Source organism: Vipera ursinii, assembly GCF_947247035.1.
Source record: "Vipera ursinii genome assembly, chromosome: 7".
Taxonomy (NCBI): domain Eukaryota; kingdom Metazoa; phylum Chordata; class Lepidosauria; order Squamata; family Viperidae; genus Vipera; species Vipera ursinii.
Genome location: NC_139521.1, coordinates 27,495,893 through 27,514,645, shown reverse-complemented (window position 1 = coordinate 27,514,645; position 18,753 = coordinate 27,495,893). Strand labels below are relative to the sequence as shown.

Sequence of the window (18,753 nt, the reverse complement as noted above, 5' to 3'; positions counted from 1 at the left end):
TCATTCCTACATTAATTATTGACAATATAAAAGCATGAAGCACCATATTTGATTATAACCTTGCTGAGATTGCATTAAATACCATCTGTAAGCACTAACTGAATTCTTTTGCAAACATATTAACTGAAAACTAATTTAGAACTCCATTTGAATGTAGAAATTCCACTTAGCATAAGTTTCCCATTCATTCCAGTGCACGAAGCAATTTTCAATCCATGTTCTTTTGTCTAGAGTAAACTTTAGTGAACTGAAGTGACATATTTTTTCAAAAAAGGTTTAATGAGAGAAACACTCAGACTACTATTACAAAGTTAAAGATAAGTAAAGCTGCAAGAAGAACTTGTAAAGAACATTTTATATACAGCTTGAAAAAAGAATGTCTTGCACATATGGGAAAGGAATTCCTTTTGAAATAGTTATAACTCTCCATTCAGAATGGGGGCAGTTAGAATAATAAACTGGTATGAACTAGCCCTTCTGCTTGTATTGTTCCATTATTTTCAAAGATCTATACTACATTGTTTATGTCAATTACATGTGTTTTAGCAATGAGCCTAGGGCAGGGGTCGGCAACCGGAAAAAGGCAAAGAGCCACTCAGAACCGGTTCCGTCACAAACACAAAAAAGTGGGAGCCGCAAAATGTGCGTGCGCGTGCATGCACGCACGCGCATGCGCAAAACAAGGCAAAACGTGCACCAGCCCTGCCCCCCATCCACCTCCAGTATGGATGGCTCTGCCAAAAGAAAAGCAGCCGAAGCAAGCCTCCCATTGAGAGAATGGGGCGGCGGAGGCTTGCAAAACGGCGGATCCAGCCTCTGCCGGCGGCTTGCAAAACGGCGGATTGAGCCTCTGCCGGCAGACACGCTTGCAGAATGGTGGATCGAGCCTCCGCCGTTCTGCAAGCCTCCGCCGCCGGCAGAGGCTCGATCCGCCGTTCTGCAAGCCTCCGCTGCCGGCAGAGGCTGGATCCGCCGTTTTGCAAGCCTCCGCCGCCCCATTCTCTCAATGGGAGGCTTGCTTCGGCTGCTTTTCTTTTGGCAGAGCCATCCATACTGGAGGTGGATGGGGGCAGGGCTGTGCGCGCTTCCCCCCCTTCCCTCTCGTCGCCGGGGCTGTGCGCGCTTCCCCCCCTTCCCTCTCGTCGCCGGGGCTGTGCGCGCTTCCCCACCTTCCCTCTCGTCGCCGGGGCTGTTCGCGCTTCCCCCCCTTCCCTCTCGTCGCCGGGGCTGTGCGCGCTTCCCCACCTTCCCTCTCGTCGCCGGGGCTTGCAAAACGGCGGATCGAGCCTCTGCCGGCAGACACGCTTGCAGAACGGCGGATCGAGCCTCTGCCTTCTATTCAGCTCTGGGAAGTGAGGGGGAGGGAGGGGGAGTTTGGGGGGGAGGGGGAGCTCCACGGTGCAAAAATAAAGCCCTGCCGCTCTTTGCGTTGCTTGCCCGACTGGCTGTCACGGGACCACACGGATCGCCTCGCTCCCACCGGCAGCTGATTCCTTCGAGTTTGGTCTCGAGCGATTTTGCATTTTCTCCAGTGCTGAAAGCCACTCGGGGAACTTGAGTTACCAGCTCCCCAATCGCTCCACCCTCATCTTCTCTTCGTTCCCGCTTCCCCTTCCGAAGGTTCCTCTCGCCGTCCGTGACTAAAGTCCCACTCCCACGCCCCGCGGCAGGTTGGATCCCCCCCAACTATCTTGAGTACCTACAGCCCCGCGCTGCCCTCCCCCGGGCCACCGCAGCTGGAGAGGATGGCTCTGAAGTTAGATATTTCGCCCGTAAGTCGCAGAGGGACCCCGGGTGTTCATAATTGATCCATAAAAACCTAATACCAAATAAAAGTAGGATATATCAATAAAAAGATCCAATTTGATTTTCCCCCCACCACACACACACACACACACACACACACACACGTTGGAGATCCTCCGGCGTGGCTTGGGCACCCAGAGGCTCCCGCTGCCCCCTTTTCTCCACCGGGCGAGAGAGGCAAAACGTGCACCAGCGGATCCAGCCTCTGCCGGCGGCTTGCAAAATGGCGGATCGAGCCTCTGCCGGCAGACACGCTTGGAGAATGGCGGATCGAGCCTCTGCTGGCGGCAGAGGCTTGATCCGCCGTTCTGCAAGCGTGTCTGCCGGCAGAGGCTGGATCCGCCGTTTTGCAAGCCGCCGGCAGAGGCTGGATCCACCGTTTTGCAAGCCGCCGGCAGAGGCTGGATCCACCGTTTTGCAAGCCCCGGCGACGAGAGGGAAGGTGGGGAAGCGCGCACAGCCCCGGCGACGAGGAGCCAACGGGGGGCGGGCGGGCGAAGCGCGGCTTTCGCTCAGCGGGGCTCTCAGCCCCGGCGACGAGGAGCCAACGGGGAGGGCGGGCGGGCGAAGTGCGGCTTTCGCTCGGCGGGGCTCTCAGCCCCGGCGACGAGGAGCCAACGGGGAGGGCGGGCGGGCGAAGTGCGGCTTTCGCTCGGCGGGGCTCTCAGCCCCGGCGACGAGGAGCCAATGGGGGAGGCGGGCGGGCGGGCGAAGCGCGGCTTTCGCTCGGCGGGGCTCTCAGCCCCGGCGACGAGGAGCCAAAGGGGGAGGCGGGCGGGCGGGCGAAGCGCGGCTTTCGCTTGCCGGGGCTCTCAGCCCCGGCGACAAGGAGCCAACGGGGGAGGCGGGCGGGCGAAGCGCGGCTTTCGCTTGCCGGGGCTCTCAGCCCCGGCGACAAGGAGCCAAAGGGGGAGGCGGGCGGGCGGGCGAAGTGCGGCTTTCGCTTGCCGGGGCTCTCAGCCCCGGCGACGAGGAGCCAATGGGGGAGGCGGGCGGGCGGGCGAAGCGCGGCTTTCGCTCGGCGGGGCTCTCAGCCCCGGCGACGAGGAGCCAACGGGGAGGGCGGGCGGGCGAAGTGCGGCTTTCGCTCGGCGGGGCTCTCAGCCCCGGCGACGAGGAGCCAATGGGGGAGGCGGGCGGGCGGGCGAAGCGCGGCTTTCGCTCGGCGGGGCTCTCAGCCCCGGCGACGAGGAGCCAAAGGGGGAGGCGGGCGGGCGGGCGAAGCGCGGCTTTCGCTTGCCGGGGCTCTCAGCCCTGGCGACGAGGAGCCAACGGGGAGGGCAGGCGGGCGAAGTGCGGCTTTCGCTCGGCGGGGCTCTCAGCCCCGGCGACGAGGAGCCAAAGGGGGAGGCGGGCGGGCGGGCGAAGTGCGGCTTTCGCTTGCCGGGGCTCTCAGCCCCGGCGACGAGGAGCCAATGGGGGAGGCGGGCGGGCGGGCGAAGCGCGGCTTTTGCTTGCCGGGGCTCTCAGCCCCGGCGACGAGGAGCCAACAGGGGAGGCGGGCGGGCGAAGCACGGCTTTCGCTTGCCGGGGCTCTCAGCCCCGGCGACAAGGAGCCAACGGGGGAGGCGGGCGGGCGAAGCGCGGCTTTCGCTTGCCGGGGCTCTCAGCCCCGGCGACGAGGAGCCAAAGGGGGAGGCGGGCGGGCGGGCGAAGTGCGGCTTTCGCTTGCCGGGGCTCTCAGCCCCGGCGACGAGGAGCCAATGGGGGAGGCGGGCGGGCGGGCGAAGCGCGGCTTTCGCTCGGCGGGGCTCTCAGCCCCGGCGACGAGGAGCCAACGGGGAGGGCGGGCGGGCGAAGTGCGGCTTTCGCTCGGCGGGGCTCTCAGCCCCGGCGACGAGGAGCCAATGGGGGAGGCGGGCGGGCGGGCGAAGCGCGGCTTTCGCTCGGCGGGGCTCTCAGCCCCGGCGACGAGGAGCCAAAGGGGGAGGCGGGCGGGCGGGCGAAGCGCGGCTTTCGCTTGCCGGGGCTCTCAGCCCCGGCGACGAGGAGCCAACGGGGGAGGCGGGCGGGCGAAGCGCGGCTTTCGCTTGCCGGGGCTCTCAGCCCCGGCGACGAGGAGCCAACGGGGGAGGCGGGCGGGCGAAGCGCGGCTTTCGCTTGCCGGGGCTCTCAGCCCTGGCGACGAGGAGCCAACGGGGAGGGCAGGCGGGCGAAGTGCGGCTTTCGCTCGGCGGGGCTCTCAGCCCCGGCGACGAGGAGCCAAAGGGGGAGGCGGGCGGGCGGGCGAAGTGCGGCTTTCGCTTGCCGGGGCTCTCAGCCCCGGCGACGAGGAGCCAAAGGGGGAGGCGGGCGGGCGGGCGAAGTGCGGCTTTCGCTTGCCGGGGCTCTCAGCCCCGGCGACGAGGAGCCAATGGGGGAGGCGGGCGGGCGGGCGAAGCACGGCTTTCGCTCGGCGGGGCTCTCAGCCCCGGCGACGAGGAGCCAACGGGGAGGGCGGGCGGGCGAAGTGCGGCTTTCGCTCGGCGGGGCTCTCAGCCCCGGCGACGAGGAGCCAAAGGGGGAGGCGGGCGGGCGGGCGAAGTGCGGCTTTCGCTTGCCGGGGCTCTCAGCCCCGGCGACGAGGAGCCAACGGGGGGGCGGGCGGGCGAAGCGTGCCTTCTTGCTCGTCGGGGCTGCTAGCCCCGGCGACGAGAGGGAACGGGGGGGGAAGAAGCAGATCTACTTACGTTTTACTTCTTCCTCTCTTCCTCTACTCTGCCAGTAAAAAAACAAAGGTTTGTGGGCGGTCCCACAAACCAACCAATCAATTTAAACTTTTCAAGTTTTTTTGTGAGAAGTTTAAATTGATTAAGTTTTTTTAGTACCATTTTTTTTTCAAGAGGGAGGAGGCCTGGGAGCCGCATGGGCCGGCTCAAAGAGCCGCATGCGGCTCCGGAGCCGCGGGTTGCCGACCTGTGGTCTAGGGAATAAACTCCTGCCCTTGGATTAGTCTAACTGCAGCTTTAAAAAAATAGTTTATGAAAAGCAGAATTCCATTATTATTATCATGTTCAATTTCTCCTGTTGGACAGAGGACAACAGCAAAGTTTACAAAAGTAAATGTAATGTAAATGGCCATTGTATGTATTGAACATTTTTCCTATTTTATTAGCCTCAATATGAAAATGAAACAGCACTTTTCCTTTGGAGTTCTACTAGCCTGAACGATTTAAGTATGTAGCATTATTCAAATACCTGTTATTCTTATTTCTTTTATTCTACATAAATCCTCAAGTTTCAGATAAGTACAATATAAACATTTTAAATAAATAAAGCAAACTACTAGATATAATGTATGATATGCACGAAGAATCCTCCATATATAAAATAAGTGTCTCCAATCTCATCTACCACTCAGTCACTTTTGTTGGCTCTCCAAAAGCAGAAGCAGGATATAACTTAGAATTCTCAGAGGTCTATCTAAATTTTTAAACATGTTTTAAGACATTTCCTTTAAAATGCAGTGACAAACCTCTATTTCTTGTTTCCAAGAAAACTGTCTGAACACATCCATGTTATCACCAGAAATTGCACTCAACTTCAAGCAGCTATGTCTCGTGGTTATGAATTTGTTATGTTTTTAATCACAGGACCATTCTACCAAATTCAGTTTAGTAGTTATTTTTTTAAAAAGTAAAAAGTTAGTTTTTTAAAAAAAATTGAGATCAGTATGCATTCACTCAATTCTGAACAATAGTAATCAAACTGAAAATCCAGGAGTTGTTGGTAGTTGTTCTTAGCAAGCTAACATAACTGTTTTGAAAGAAAAATCAAAGCCAAAATGAAATTTGTAATAATTGTGAAACAAAAGTGGGAACAGAAAATAAGAGAGCAGAATAGAAAAAGTTCATTTAATGGTCAACACTAAAGCTTATATTTTAATGCAAGGGAATCAATTTATCTCTGAAACTGAAATAACGTAAGATTTTTTTTTATTTTGTGACTTTGGTCAAATTAATATAATTATTATGAATTACCTTCAGTCCTCTCCTGCCAGCTTTTGCCATGTTCATTAGGAATTTATGAAAATAAAAATATTCTTCAGGGAGATTCAAGTGAGCACCGAGATAATTTTACAATAGAACTGAATATAAAAATTGAGCCATTATTTTATGTCCTGTAAGGCTGAATGGCTTAAAGGTGCATACATAATCTTGAATAGGTCACTGAACATACATTCTATCTCAAAGAACAGAAAGGGAGGTCATATCTAAACTCTTAAATGTTCAGCTGTCAATGAACATCATCAGAGACTGTATTTCAGAAAGTGCCAACATTGCCACAAGGATTTTAATTCTGCCTTTATGACTCACTAAGCAGTTTTCTATGGTTGGAGAAGTTGTCAGAATTGATCAGGTGAATATAGAGAAAAATATAGAGAAAGAAATTAAGGGCTGGAGAAGAAAGGACTTTTCATTTTTTTAAAGTCTTACATATATTTTAAATGAATATAAAATATATTCAAAATATAACTACTACATTAGCAACAACTGGCAGATTTTAACTTGTTTTTCTTCCAACCAGTTTCCTCACTGTACACACTCATTTTGAGGTAGGCTATGGTTCTAGGTGTCTTAAAGTGGCAAGTTTCCTAAATCAGTCAGCTATACCTTCTTCTCTTATTCACCCTTTTCCTCTGACATGAGGAAAATAGTAAAACAGTAAAATATTTCATAGCAATTGTAATTTGAACCTGGAGCTCTGCATTCCTAGTTACTTATTATACCTTTGGAAATCATGATTTTAACTCTTGAAAAAAATCCTGCAAATGTACAGCTATTAAAACATATTTTTGGCTTCTGGTTCTGCGCAGCTAGCACACTAGCTGAGGGATCAAGATGATCTGATTCCTACAGCTGATTTCTCCCTCTTTGGGGACCCTAAATGGTCCCAAAGCCAAAGTGGAAAGGAAGGAGGGAAGCCAAGACAATCCTGGGGATACAGTGATTGATCCAGATGTCTGGGAAAAGCTCTCCAAAAACTGACAGAAGAAAGGCTAGCGTCATTTGTGAGTCTAGCCCAGGCTACATGCAGCCGAAGCCAAAAAGTACTAAACTAAGCATGTTTGTAAACAATGTGACTGAACTGGGTAAGAATATTGATTTTCTCTCTCCTACCTGACTGATTTCCTGAGAAAAAAAGAAAAAAAATCCCAAGTAAAAATCTGAAAGTGAGGGAGGGTATCTTTGTTCCACCCTCCTCTAAACTGAAGAAGTGAATTAAGTTTATGGGAAAAAATTGAAACATTGACTGGTGCTGACATCTAGTGGTCGAGGAAAATACTGCTCAAATATACAGCCCAAAAACAAAAACCTCTTGTTATGAACTTCAGGGTGTTGATTAAAGAAAGAGCAGCTGTTACAAAAGAAATGAGAACATTGTGGACTATCTACAAAGTGAGAACTACAAAACTTATAAAAAATTGTCCTTCCTGGATTATAAATATTTTTTAAATTGCAACTTTAAAGTAATTGGCAGAGAAAGGACTTTTGGTCGTTATGGAACATCAGAGATCTGCAGAAACAACATACCAAGAAAAAATAAATACTTACCAGGAGGAAATGTTTGTTCTGTTACAACAAATGCAAATGATATTAACTTCAAACCATGATGAAATTAAAAATGAATTTGAAAATTTAAATCAATGCATTCTCAATTTAACCTCACAACAATCAAATGATCAGAAAACAAAGAGAGAGAGAGATCATGTAAAGCAGACAACTGAATATAAGCTAGTGGAGACTCAAGTGGAGAAGGACTTACAAGAAACTTTGAATATTGAAAAGCTAACTCTAAGATTACAAAGTAAATTTGAGGATGAGGAAAAAGATTTGACAAAATGGATTGCTGAGCCTTTGGGAGTACCACAAGAAATGGGGAGACAAGGGAAGATGAGAGAAATCTTCAATGAATATGAAGGGGCAAAATCTTTTTACAAAGACATTATCAGGACCTACTTCAAGCCACATCTTAAGAAAGCAGAACTCTTGGAAACAATTTCTTCCAAGCAGGAACTTTTATTAAAATTAGGAGATAGCAGGCATAATAGACAGAATCTGAGATTTCCCACACAACACAATAGATTATAGTGTCCCCAAGCAGGACCCCACCCCATAGATTGATACCCCCCCATGTGGGATAGCCAATCCCCAAGTGTTAAGTCCATTGTGGGAACTGAGGAGATAATATCGGCCCATCTCCAGCTCACGCAGCGAGGGTTGGCAGCTTCTTCACACCTTTCTCTGGGAGCATAGACAAAATTGAGACATTGAGATTAGATAACTCTATTCAAAATGTTTTGAATAGAGTTAAAAGATTAGATGATTGGATTTAAATGGAACATTTAAAGATTTTTTTTTATTAAAAAGTTTTAACATACAATTTTTCCCCCTTACAAATCCCCCCTCCCCCTCCCTTCTCCCTCCCCCCCTTCCTCTCCCCCCTCCCCCCCTTCCCCCCCACTTCCCAGAGCTAAATACAAGGTATATATATAAAAAAAGCAAACATAAACAACCATATGCTAACAACCATAAACTCTGAAATCTATCACTCTCTAGCTTATATAGGATAAAACAATCCTTAGTAATATTAAATATATATAAAAAAACAAAAAGAAAAAAAAACCCCAAGATACAAAGAGAAGAAAAGAAAAAAGAGTTATTCAAATACTACATAATACTTCTTAACCCTATACTTGTTCTAGATAAACTCAATCCATTTTCTCCATTCCATAATATAACATTCTTACAAATAATCTTTCAAATTGACCAAAATCTTCGCCACCTCAGCCAGGTCGGAAAACTTTAAAGCCCACTCTTCTGTAGTCGGCAGTTCCTCTTTCAGTACTAAGCTATCAAAAGTCTTGCTGCCATAATTAAATTCAACATCAACTTAATGTCCACAACTGTAACATCTGTAATTATTCCAAACAAAAAAGGTTGCGAACAAAACTTTAACCTCCATTTAAAAATCTTCTGTATGTTCCACCAAACTTTTATCCAAAAAGCCTCAACCTTTTTACAAGTCCACCATATATGAAAATATATTGCGTCTTCATCACCACACCTCCAACATTTAGGCTAATAATTCAGATACATACTTAACTTTTTAGGATCTAAAAACCATCTATAAAACATTTTGTAAAAGTTCTCTCTTAGATTTTAAGCTTGTATAAAATTTTGCATTCCTCACCCAAATCTTTTCCCACCTCCCACTACTTGGCTATAAGTACGTTGTAAAAGTTCCATAGACTTCTGCTAATCTCATTCTTTTCTCTTTTTTGATCGTTTTAAAGCAGCACGCGTCACCCTCTGTTCTATAGGATCATCCAACGAAGTTGTAACTTGATCTCCTCCAACACCGTTCTCCTCTGTCTGTCCATCTTCAGCCTCTTGATGTTCTCCTTCTCCAGATCCCTTTGCAGCTTCCAGAAGTGTTAATGGAGTTGCTTTTAAAACATTATTGTAAAAATCACGCGCTTGCATCACAGTAACCAAACGGTACCTTTTACCTTCATGCGTCACCATCAACCCAGCTGGGATCTCCCATCTGAACCTTATATCTCGTTGCTTGAGCTCTTGCACAAGAAATGTAAAATCCTTCCTTCTCCTTAAAATCTTTGGAGGAATTTCTTTTAGAACCAAAACTTCTTGATCAGCAATCACAACTTTAGTATCATAAGCAGCTCGTATAACTTCATCTCTGATTTCCCTTTTTGCAAAATAAACCACCACATCTCTAGGCAACTTTCTCTGTCTAGCAATCCATGAATTCACACGAAACACTTTATCCATGCCTCCTTTTATTTCAGATGCTGGCTGATTCAATACTAATTCGAGAGCCTCAGAAACCAGCTGCTTTAGATCTTCCTTAATATTCTCCTTTAAGCCTCTAATTCTAATGGCAAACTGCATCTGGTAATATTGAGCAAGACTCAGTTCTTTATCCATTTTGTCTCTTAAATTTTCATTCTCCAATACTTTTGCTTCTAATATAGCATTCTTTTGAGTCAAGTCTTCCACTTTTTCCTCCAAATCTTCCACACATTCAGCCACTTTATACACTGAAGACAAGATGTCTGCCTTCATCACTCTGAACTTCTGTTCCATCCTCTCCTCCATTCTCTCCTCCAGTTTCTCCAATTTCTCCTCCATCTGTGCAAATCTATCATTAATTAATTCCAAAATTACCTGGGTATGTTTTTCAAGAGCATCTTGTAAGTCCTTCGATGTCAATACATCAGGAGGATGCAACGCCTGCAATAATGATTGTTGCACCGGAGAAGTTCCAGCACTCCGAAGAGTTTTAGGGGGAGGTTTAGCCGCCATCTTTTACTTTCAATTGTGACGCACTTTCACTTCAAGTTTAAAAAAGTCCATCAAGCTCGAGAGTAAAATATAATAATCCTCTTCACCTTTTCCTCTTGTACCGCTCTGCCTGCTCCTTTAATCCATAGTCATTCCTTCAAGCAGGGGTGGTCGCAGACGCCTGGCTCTGCTCCAAGAAATCAGGAGCAGAGGCGCTGGCCAGCTGGGAGCAACCCAGGCTACGGGGGAGTTCGATCCTTCAGCCGCCCAAGCCATAAGCTCAGGCGGCCCCGGAGAACTCGACCCCTACCTGGGGGCTCACCCCCTCCTCTTCTCCCGAGGAGGGGGCTTCAAATTCACCCGAACAGCTGATCGGCGCTGTTTCGGGCGAAAATAACTCAGCTGAGCCGCGGGCAGCCCGGGAAGGCTGTCTCCGGCGCTACGCAGCCACCGGAAGTCCGGAACATTTAAAGATTAAACACAGGTTTAATTATAGGTAAAAAGAACATAAAGAATTTGGAAATAAGTGTATACTAGTTCAAGAGGGATACGTATTTTAAGTAGTAAATTATTTTCTTTTTTTCTTCTCTTTTTCTTTTACTCTCTCACGTCTTTTCTTTTTCTATGTCTTTCTTTTGTGTCTTCTTCTTATTTATTTTTTAAGATATAAAAATAGATTTAAATACTTTAAGGTAATTAATTCTGGGAAAATTTTAACCAGTAGAAATGTTTTGAACATTGTAGGGAAAATAAATTTAAATAAGAATTGTAAACAGGATTTGTGATGAGATAACCAAGATGACCAGATAGAAAAGAAACATGATATTGATGAGATTATTATTGGTAGAAATTTTAGAAAAATCTTTATATTTAATCTTTACCTATTAAATTAATAAGAATTTTATTAATTATTATTTTATTAATTATTTATTAGGTTCCAAAGAGAATATTATTGGAAGAAGAGAAAATCAAGAAATATTATTATGTGGCTTTGGGAATATAGAAATTAAACGTTAGTGATTACTTTGTAAATATAAACCCAGACAACATGCTGTTTACCAAATATCAATATGTTTATATTTTTAAAAAATCAATAAAATATATTTTTTTAAAAACGCATATTGTTGTCACCTGTCCCAAATTTATTTCCAAAGTTTCATTAAGAACTTCTTACACATACAGAGATATGTGCACATATAAAAAGAGAATGGGCTTGTAACTAAACTAAAATGAAGCTTGCTTCTTTGACATTTGTATGTTACTGAATCCAGCAAAATCTGGTTATTTGGTGAAATGATTAAGTAAATTAATGATATGGCACAATATCTGAATCCAATCAGTTTCTTTGTTAATTTAAAAAAATAAATTCTATTTCTTTCTGATAAATGCTGAATAAGAAGAGAAAATGTAAGGTTTATTTAGTAACCTCTTTACACAAACATGAAATTATTTATAAATATTCTCTTTGTGTTTATACAGAATTTGAGAACTTTGCTTTTATACAAATTCCTGAAGAGAATAGAGATCAGAATGTGCCCATTCATTGGTTAGGTTTTATACAATAATATGCCTAATATTTAAAAATATATCTTTAAAATAGGTGTAAGGCTAAATAATTGGTTTTCATTTTTGGAAAAGTTAATTAAATACTCTACATATTGTTTAATTAAATGAAACAATAAAAAATCATTTTTTGTTTTTTTCCTTAGGATTATCGAGTGAACATTTTTCTTCGTCAGAACTGGAATGATCCACGCCTTGCTTATAGTGAATATCCAGATGACTCTTTAGATTTAGATCCATCCATGCTGGATTCAATCTGGAAACCTGATTTATTTTTTGCCAATGAGAAGGGTGCCAACTTTCATGAAGTAACAACTGACAATAAATTGCTTCGAATTTTTAAAAATGGAAATGTTCTTTATTCTATAAGGTAAATTGTTGAGCACAAAAATATGAGGTTATGACAAAATTTCATGGTAATCCAAGTTCCATTTAGGCATAAATATTGTTGCTTTTATAGACTGTACATATTTCACATTGAAGTATATAAGTATATAACTTGATCTTCAAGATATAAAATAACTTGTGCAATTATTGAAGATTGATTCAAATGTCATAAGTAATATAAAAACTAATTGATCCCCCAAAATATTGGAAATTTTAATTTTGAAAACAAAAAGGCAGAACTTTTCTAAGGATAAGTTGTATTAATTCTTAGTGTAAAATTAAGTCAGACATAGGATATCTTGTGATAACAAAAGTCATAACTTCTATACTTTTATTCTTGGAGAATGGATCAGTTTCATTCTTGTGTGCTTCTTGCTATAAACAACAAGCACACATGTTCACCTCAGCAAACATCACCATTTCTTTTACATTCCCAGAATACCTCTACAAAGTACAACCATAATATTCAGAATTTTTTAGGGAAGGGAGTAAAAAGGGGCAAAATCAGTAATTATAAATAACAATTACTAAACGCCTTAGTAGAATTTTTAACTTCTCAATTTTCCCTCAACAATTAAAGAGTTTGTATCCTCCTGCTCTAAGCTTTCTATATTTGTTGCTATCAAAAGCCTGTCATATAACTACATCTAATATTTAAACATTCTTCCTTTTCCTTAAATGTTCCATATCTTCATTGCGTACATTAGGTCTAAGTTATAGTTTATTAGCATACAAGACATTGCAGAATATACATGTTGTAGATTACATTGATTCTGAATAAGGGTTTTATACTTCTGTGCTTATTCAAAGATATTTACTTTTTTTCAAAATGTATCTGGATTAGGCTTTCTAATCATTTGTTCTTTATACTATATATCTTCTGTCAAAATTCTTTCATTGATTTTCCCAGATTTTTAAGTCTAAAGTGTACAGAGGATAACAAAGCTACTCTTATTTGAAATTAAGGATTAATATTCTTTGTAACAGAAATGGTTCATATGATTTTTATTTGAAAGACTGAATATGTTGTTTTAATAATAATTTCACAAATCACTAAGAAAGCTACATAGAATGAGGTTATGTGTACCATATTGCTGAACATAAGCACAAACTGCACACAGAGAATACTGTAAAATTACTAAGTTTAAAGATATTTATTCATAAATAGGTTTTTCTGATTTTATGAGGTTTGTTTCCAAGAAAGTTTGGCAGAATTGCAGTTTTAAAATCAGTTCTAGGCACTTGGAGTCTAATACAAAGACAACTTTATAATATTTAATCATTTAAATGAACTGCAGTTTATTGTTTTGTATTAATTATACATATGCTGGATTTGCCAACTTTTCTCCTTATTGTAGATGGATGTAAGGAAATATATGTGAAGAAAGTATTCTTTTTGTCTCATTTTCTTTGCATTCTATCAGGTTGACTTTAATACTTTCCTGTCCAATGGATCTCAAAAATTTCCCAATGGATGTCCAAACCTGTATAATGCAACTGGAAAGCTGTAAGTATAAAATAATCTATTCATAGAAAAAAGCCATGAGATACATTATATGCTATTATTTGGGATAATATGAACTTCCATGTGCAGGAAACTTTTTTTAGCTCTCAGGATTCCAAGCCAGTGAAGTAAGAAATTTGGTATGTTGAAGTCCCAATACTTTAAGTGGTCATTCAATTGAGTAATAATGTTTGGGGGGAAAACAAAAACATAGATTACATAATCTTGGCAGACAAGAATGTTTTCTGATACAAAATATCTCCATTGGTTATGGGGAACTTTAGTTAGGGGGAAAATATTCATAAACCTATATGAGACAAACTTCGGCTATACCAGCAATTTTCAGTTTGAGGGGAAGATGGCAACTTTGTTGGGAAATTTGTATTTTCAGCCAATAATTAGCCATCAAAATCCACACTCATACCTGAATTTTAAGCCTTACTGTTTCCAAACTAACCTTGGTTAATGGCCAGGGCAATAAGTAGGGCTACTCTCTCAAGAATTGTATTTGCACTGACTCCACTTTGCACCTGAACCCTATTTAGAATTTGGACCAAAATTATGTCTGAGAAAGTTTTCATGCAACTGATATTAGTTTTTTAGTAAAGAAGAAATAAGTAATAGCAGTTCTGGAAGCTAGGTGTGCTACATAATCATGATGTGAGTCAAGGTCATTTTGGCATAGAAAATCAGCCAAAACATTTCCAGGTCAATGCTATTTCACTCTGATGAAAAACCCTAAACCCAAACCCTATTTCAGTTTTAATGAAAAAGATGACCCTGCACTTATGGAAAAATGGTAGGAAGAAAAAATGGTGCCAGAGTGAGGACTCAGGTGAATTACATCTAATTCATAGAAAAGTAACACACTTCATCATCTATTGTATGCATTCATTATATATATATACATTAGTACAAAACCCATGTTTTATTTCACATATTTTTTCAGAGGAACAAGGAAATTTCTTCTCTTTATATATCTGAGGAAAACATGTAGCTCATCAGCGGTCTTCATATAAAATATGAAGACAGGAGGGATTCAAATGGCAGCTGTTCTCATTCAGTTCTTTCTAACTCAGGATTGTCTGGCAGTAACTGTTTCCCTCAGCACTTGTAAGCTTATATTTGTGAGAGATTGTGGTCACTTTGTCTTCTGTCAGCCTTTATTTCAATTGCTTTTCATTTTCCAAGCATCAGGGTCTTTTCAAAATGTCTTGACTTCACATTATATTAAATGGTTACCTATAGTTTTGTTATTAGTGCTTTCCCTGAGTTTTCTTATTTTCTTTTATTTAGTACTGAGTTTTTTGTTTTTCTTCTGGTTCACGTTATTCTCAACCATTTTGTCACATCACAGTTCAAACACATTATTTTATGTTCAGACTTTCTGATTCAATTTTCACAACTATGTAACTAATAAAATCATAGTACTGTGTTGTTGTCAGTATGGTTTCTTTGCATTTTAATATTTTGTTTAGATCTGTCATAGTATTTTTTCCACGTAACAGATGACTCTTTTTCATGACTACATTCATCATCCCCCTATAACAGGGGTGTCATGGGCCAGTTTCATCATACCGAAACTGCACCCACCCAAATTGCCGGCAATGCAAAAAGAGTCGCAATATGTCACAACACATCACATGACGCGTCGAGTTTGACACCCATGCCCTATAATTTTTAAGCCTATCAAGAGAAAGTTTAGGAAGATTCTTCAACTTTATCTCTTATCATAAGTTGGAAGTTCTTGTTGACAAAATCTTAGCTATTTTTTATTATTGGCAGCAGACCAGCAGCTATATTTTGCTTTTCAATTTTTACCTTTGACAAGAAATTCCTTGAGTCTTTGTCGCTCCCACCTATAATTTTGGTATCATTAACATTTCTGAAGTTTTGTTTCTTGCAGCAATTTTAATTTCCAATTTTCCTGAACCAACATTTTGAAATATTTTGGATGTGAATTAAATAAGGTTTTTATATACAGATTGATGCAATATTTTCCAGTTTTGAAGATATTTGTTGTTCCATAGCCCGTTATATTAGATGATTGTTAGTATTATACAAATTCTTTAACAGACAGATAGCCAGTTTTGCTCACATTTCTAAGAGGAATCTACAATATGTTGTGGTCTGTATATTCTAAACTCTTTGTATAAACAATAAAGAAAAAATCTTTTTGAAGTTCTTTGAATCCGTTAAAAGTTAGCAATTTGATATTTGACAGCTCATGGGCTGGCAACTATCCTGGTGAGTTTATATTTATCGTAGGGACCAAAACCAGCACCACTGATTATATCCTAACTTCTATGGATTTACTACATTATATAGAAAATGTTGAAGTCCTACCTTACCTAGAAAGTGATCATCAACCACTGTGTATACAAGCTCTTTATCTGGCAGATACCCTCTGGGCACTATTTTATTCCTGCAATTTCTACAGCAGGCCTAACAAGATGTTGGGTCAAATAGACCCAACAACTTGACCAGAAGGTGACGAGAGCCTCAACTTTCAAAAAATCCACTCACCCTTTATATCAGCCTACCCTATTCAAGATTTACTAGAACTATATAAAAATATACTTCATAAGCTACAACCACTAGTAGTACATGACTGAAACTTCTCAGCTAAGAGACCTTGCATCGCCTTCTATCCATGGTTTGATAAGGATTGTGTAGAAGCCAAAAAAGCTCTTACCTTGGCATATAAGGTGTACAAAAGTGAGACTGGAAATGGCAATGAAACAACTCTTAAACATCTACTCATACTCAAAAAACAAATTAAGCAATCAAGAGGCAGCAAAGCAAAATAACTCTTCTTTATTCTGGCATCTAATAGCTTACCACTCTGAAATAATATATACCCCATTAGACTCCCATATACCTCCTACAACCTGGGCACTTTCGGAGAATGTATGAAGACCCCTACAGTGAGAGAATAACATACACAATGAAGGATTTACCTGAGTGGCTTCCAGTTTCAGAGTCTGAAATTAAATCCTTCAGTGGGCAACTCAGGACTGGGAAGGCACCAGGAGCTGACTTTATTTCTGCTGAAGTAATAAAGTACAATATGGAGTGGTGAATACTAGTCCTGGTGGAACTATTCAACTATGTCGACTCCACTAGCCATGTCCCACAGGACTGGGGCTTGGCAATTGTGGTCCCAATTTATAAAAAGGAAAAGAGAGATGACCCTGCCAATTGCAGACCAATAAGTCTGCTAAATATAATCAGCAAACTCTACACCAAACACCTCCAAGATAAATTAAAGGATTGGCTGACTCTTGAGAACTTGATTCCTGAAGAGCAAGCTGGTTTTCGAGAGGGGAGGAGCACCATAGATCAGTGCTTAGTTCTCCATCCTTTGATTGAAAAATATGTATCAAATAGACCTGTAACATTATACACTGCCTTTATAGATCTCAAGGCAGCTTTTTATATGGTTACAAGGAGTGAGTTATGGGAGAAGCTGGAAGCTGCTTCAATTGATTACAGGCTTCTCCATCTGTTACGTGCCTTACATACTAAAACATCCCTCAAGATGAGGTGCAATATGCAAGGGTTTCTCTTGAGGTCAGTTGAAACTCAAAAGCTTTTCAACTTTTATATAAATGACATGGTAAAATGGTTAAATAAACCAAATTACCACCTCCAAAAAATAGGTGTTCAAAGTATTGCCCTGCTGCTCTATGCAGATGACACTGGGATCCTCTCCAGGACACCAGTAGGCCTCAAAAGAGCCCTGTGAGCCCTTGTCCAGTATTGAAACTACAATAAACTGGACATAAATTACTAGAAAACAAAGGTTATGTCTTTTGCAAAAAGGCCAAAAGTCTACTCATAGTATCCTAATGGTCATAATATACCATAAGTACCTAGGGGTGGTCATCCATGCCACTGGCTCAAGAAAAGCACATGGAGAATATGAGGCTGCCTCTGGTCAAAGATCAGTGAACACCATCCTCAATTTTTTCTGCACAAAGAGAGGACACTATGTTCCAGCCACAATTAAGCTCTTTCTGGTCAAGTTGCCCACAAAGCTTCTCTACTACAGGACCATGCTCAGATCCTCAGCCTCATGTTTCACACCATTGAAAAAAGTTCAGTCCAAATTTATTAGAGCAATTCTCCAGATGCTCCTTTGTGTCTAAAATGCACTTCTATGCCTGGAGACAGGATCTATAAAAGCCAAAGCAAGAATCTGTGTAGCTTCTTTAAATATCTGGCTAAAACTTATCTGGCTCCATTAATCCTCCAAGACAAATTTTCATCATCATGGATCAAGGCAGTTGAGTCCAATCTTGCCAAACTAGACTTCTCTCCAGCCTCAATACTCAAATTAAACTACGACCAAGCAAAACAAACCTTGCTACAAAGGGTAGTGGACATCGAGAGGCAAGCAGACTTAGGAATAGGTCCACTGTTTCAGGCTCCAGACTCTATTAGATGTTATTACTTCCACCAGTTATCTTAGCCAGTTGGAGTTGGCAAACACTGCAAAGCATTTTTGCTCACACGGTGCCATGTGCTTCCATTGGCCATCCTGTACAGCAAGGATAAAAAGATAACATTGACTGAAAAAGTCTGCTCCTGTGGTTCAGGAGAGGTGGAGACCATTGGATACATATTCCTTCGATACTCTTTCTATAGAGATATTTAAAAAAACCATATCCTCCCAATAATCGATAGGTATCCTGACACTACTTATCTCCAGTGGCTGCTTAAGGATGAACAGGTGGCTAGATTCTGCACAGCAGCACTAGGGATTTATCAGAAACGTAAATAAGATAAATGTATTTGAAAATATTATTTTTATATCTTTTTAATAATGTTTTTTTAAAAAAATAATTTTATTATATGTGTTCTTATTCATCATTAGATCATGTTCAGTGGATTTTTATACATGTATGTATGCATCTAGCATACAATTGGATATTTTACTGTTTCTGTTCATATGGCTGTAATAAACTGATTTGATTTGATATTGGAAGCCCATTTTCACTCCAGCTTGTACACCTGACTGTTTTAGTTCCAGTTATTCCCAAGATCTGAATTGCAAAACCTTTAGCTTTAGCTTACTACCACATGTGATAAGTGCAAGCATTTGGTAGTTTTGTCTTTTCTTAGCACTATGTTTTTGTTTTTGCTTTGGTCTTGGAATAGCAATAGCATTTGGTAATAGCAGTTAGACTTATATATTACTTC

At 42.1% G+C, this 18,753-nt stretch overlaps 1 protein-coding gene across 1 annotated transcript in view; it reads left to right on the top strand.

Moving 5' to 3' along the window:
• The window catches only part of GLRA3 (glycine receptor alpha 3), a gene marked incomplete at both ends in the record, with an annotated part of 73,219 nt that overhangs the window by 40,278 nt on the left and 14,188 nt on the right, over nt 1–18,753 (top strand). Inside the window, 2 exons of the mRNA XM_083367030.1 lie at nt 11,804–12,027; nt 13,469–13,551. Of these exons, the coding sequence (XP_083223156.1) occupies nt 11,804–12,027; nt 13,469–13,551 (307 nt within the window). The remainder of the gene's footprint in view (nt 1–11,803; nt 12,028–13,468; nt 13,552–18,753) is intronic.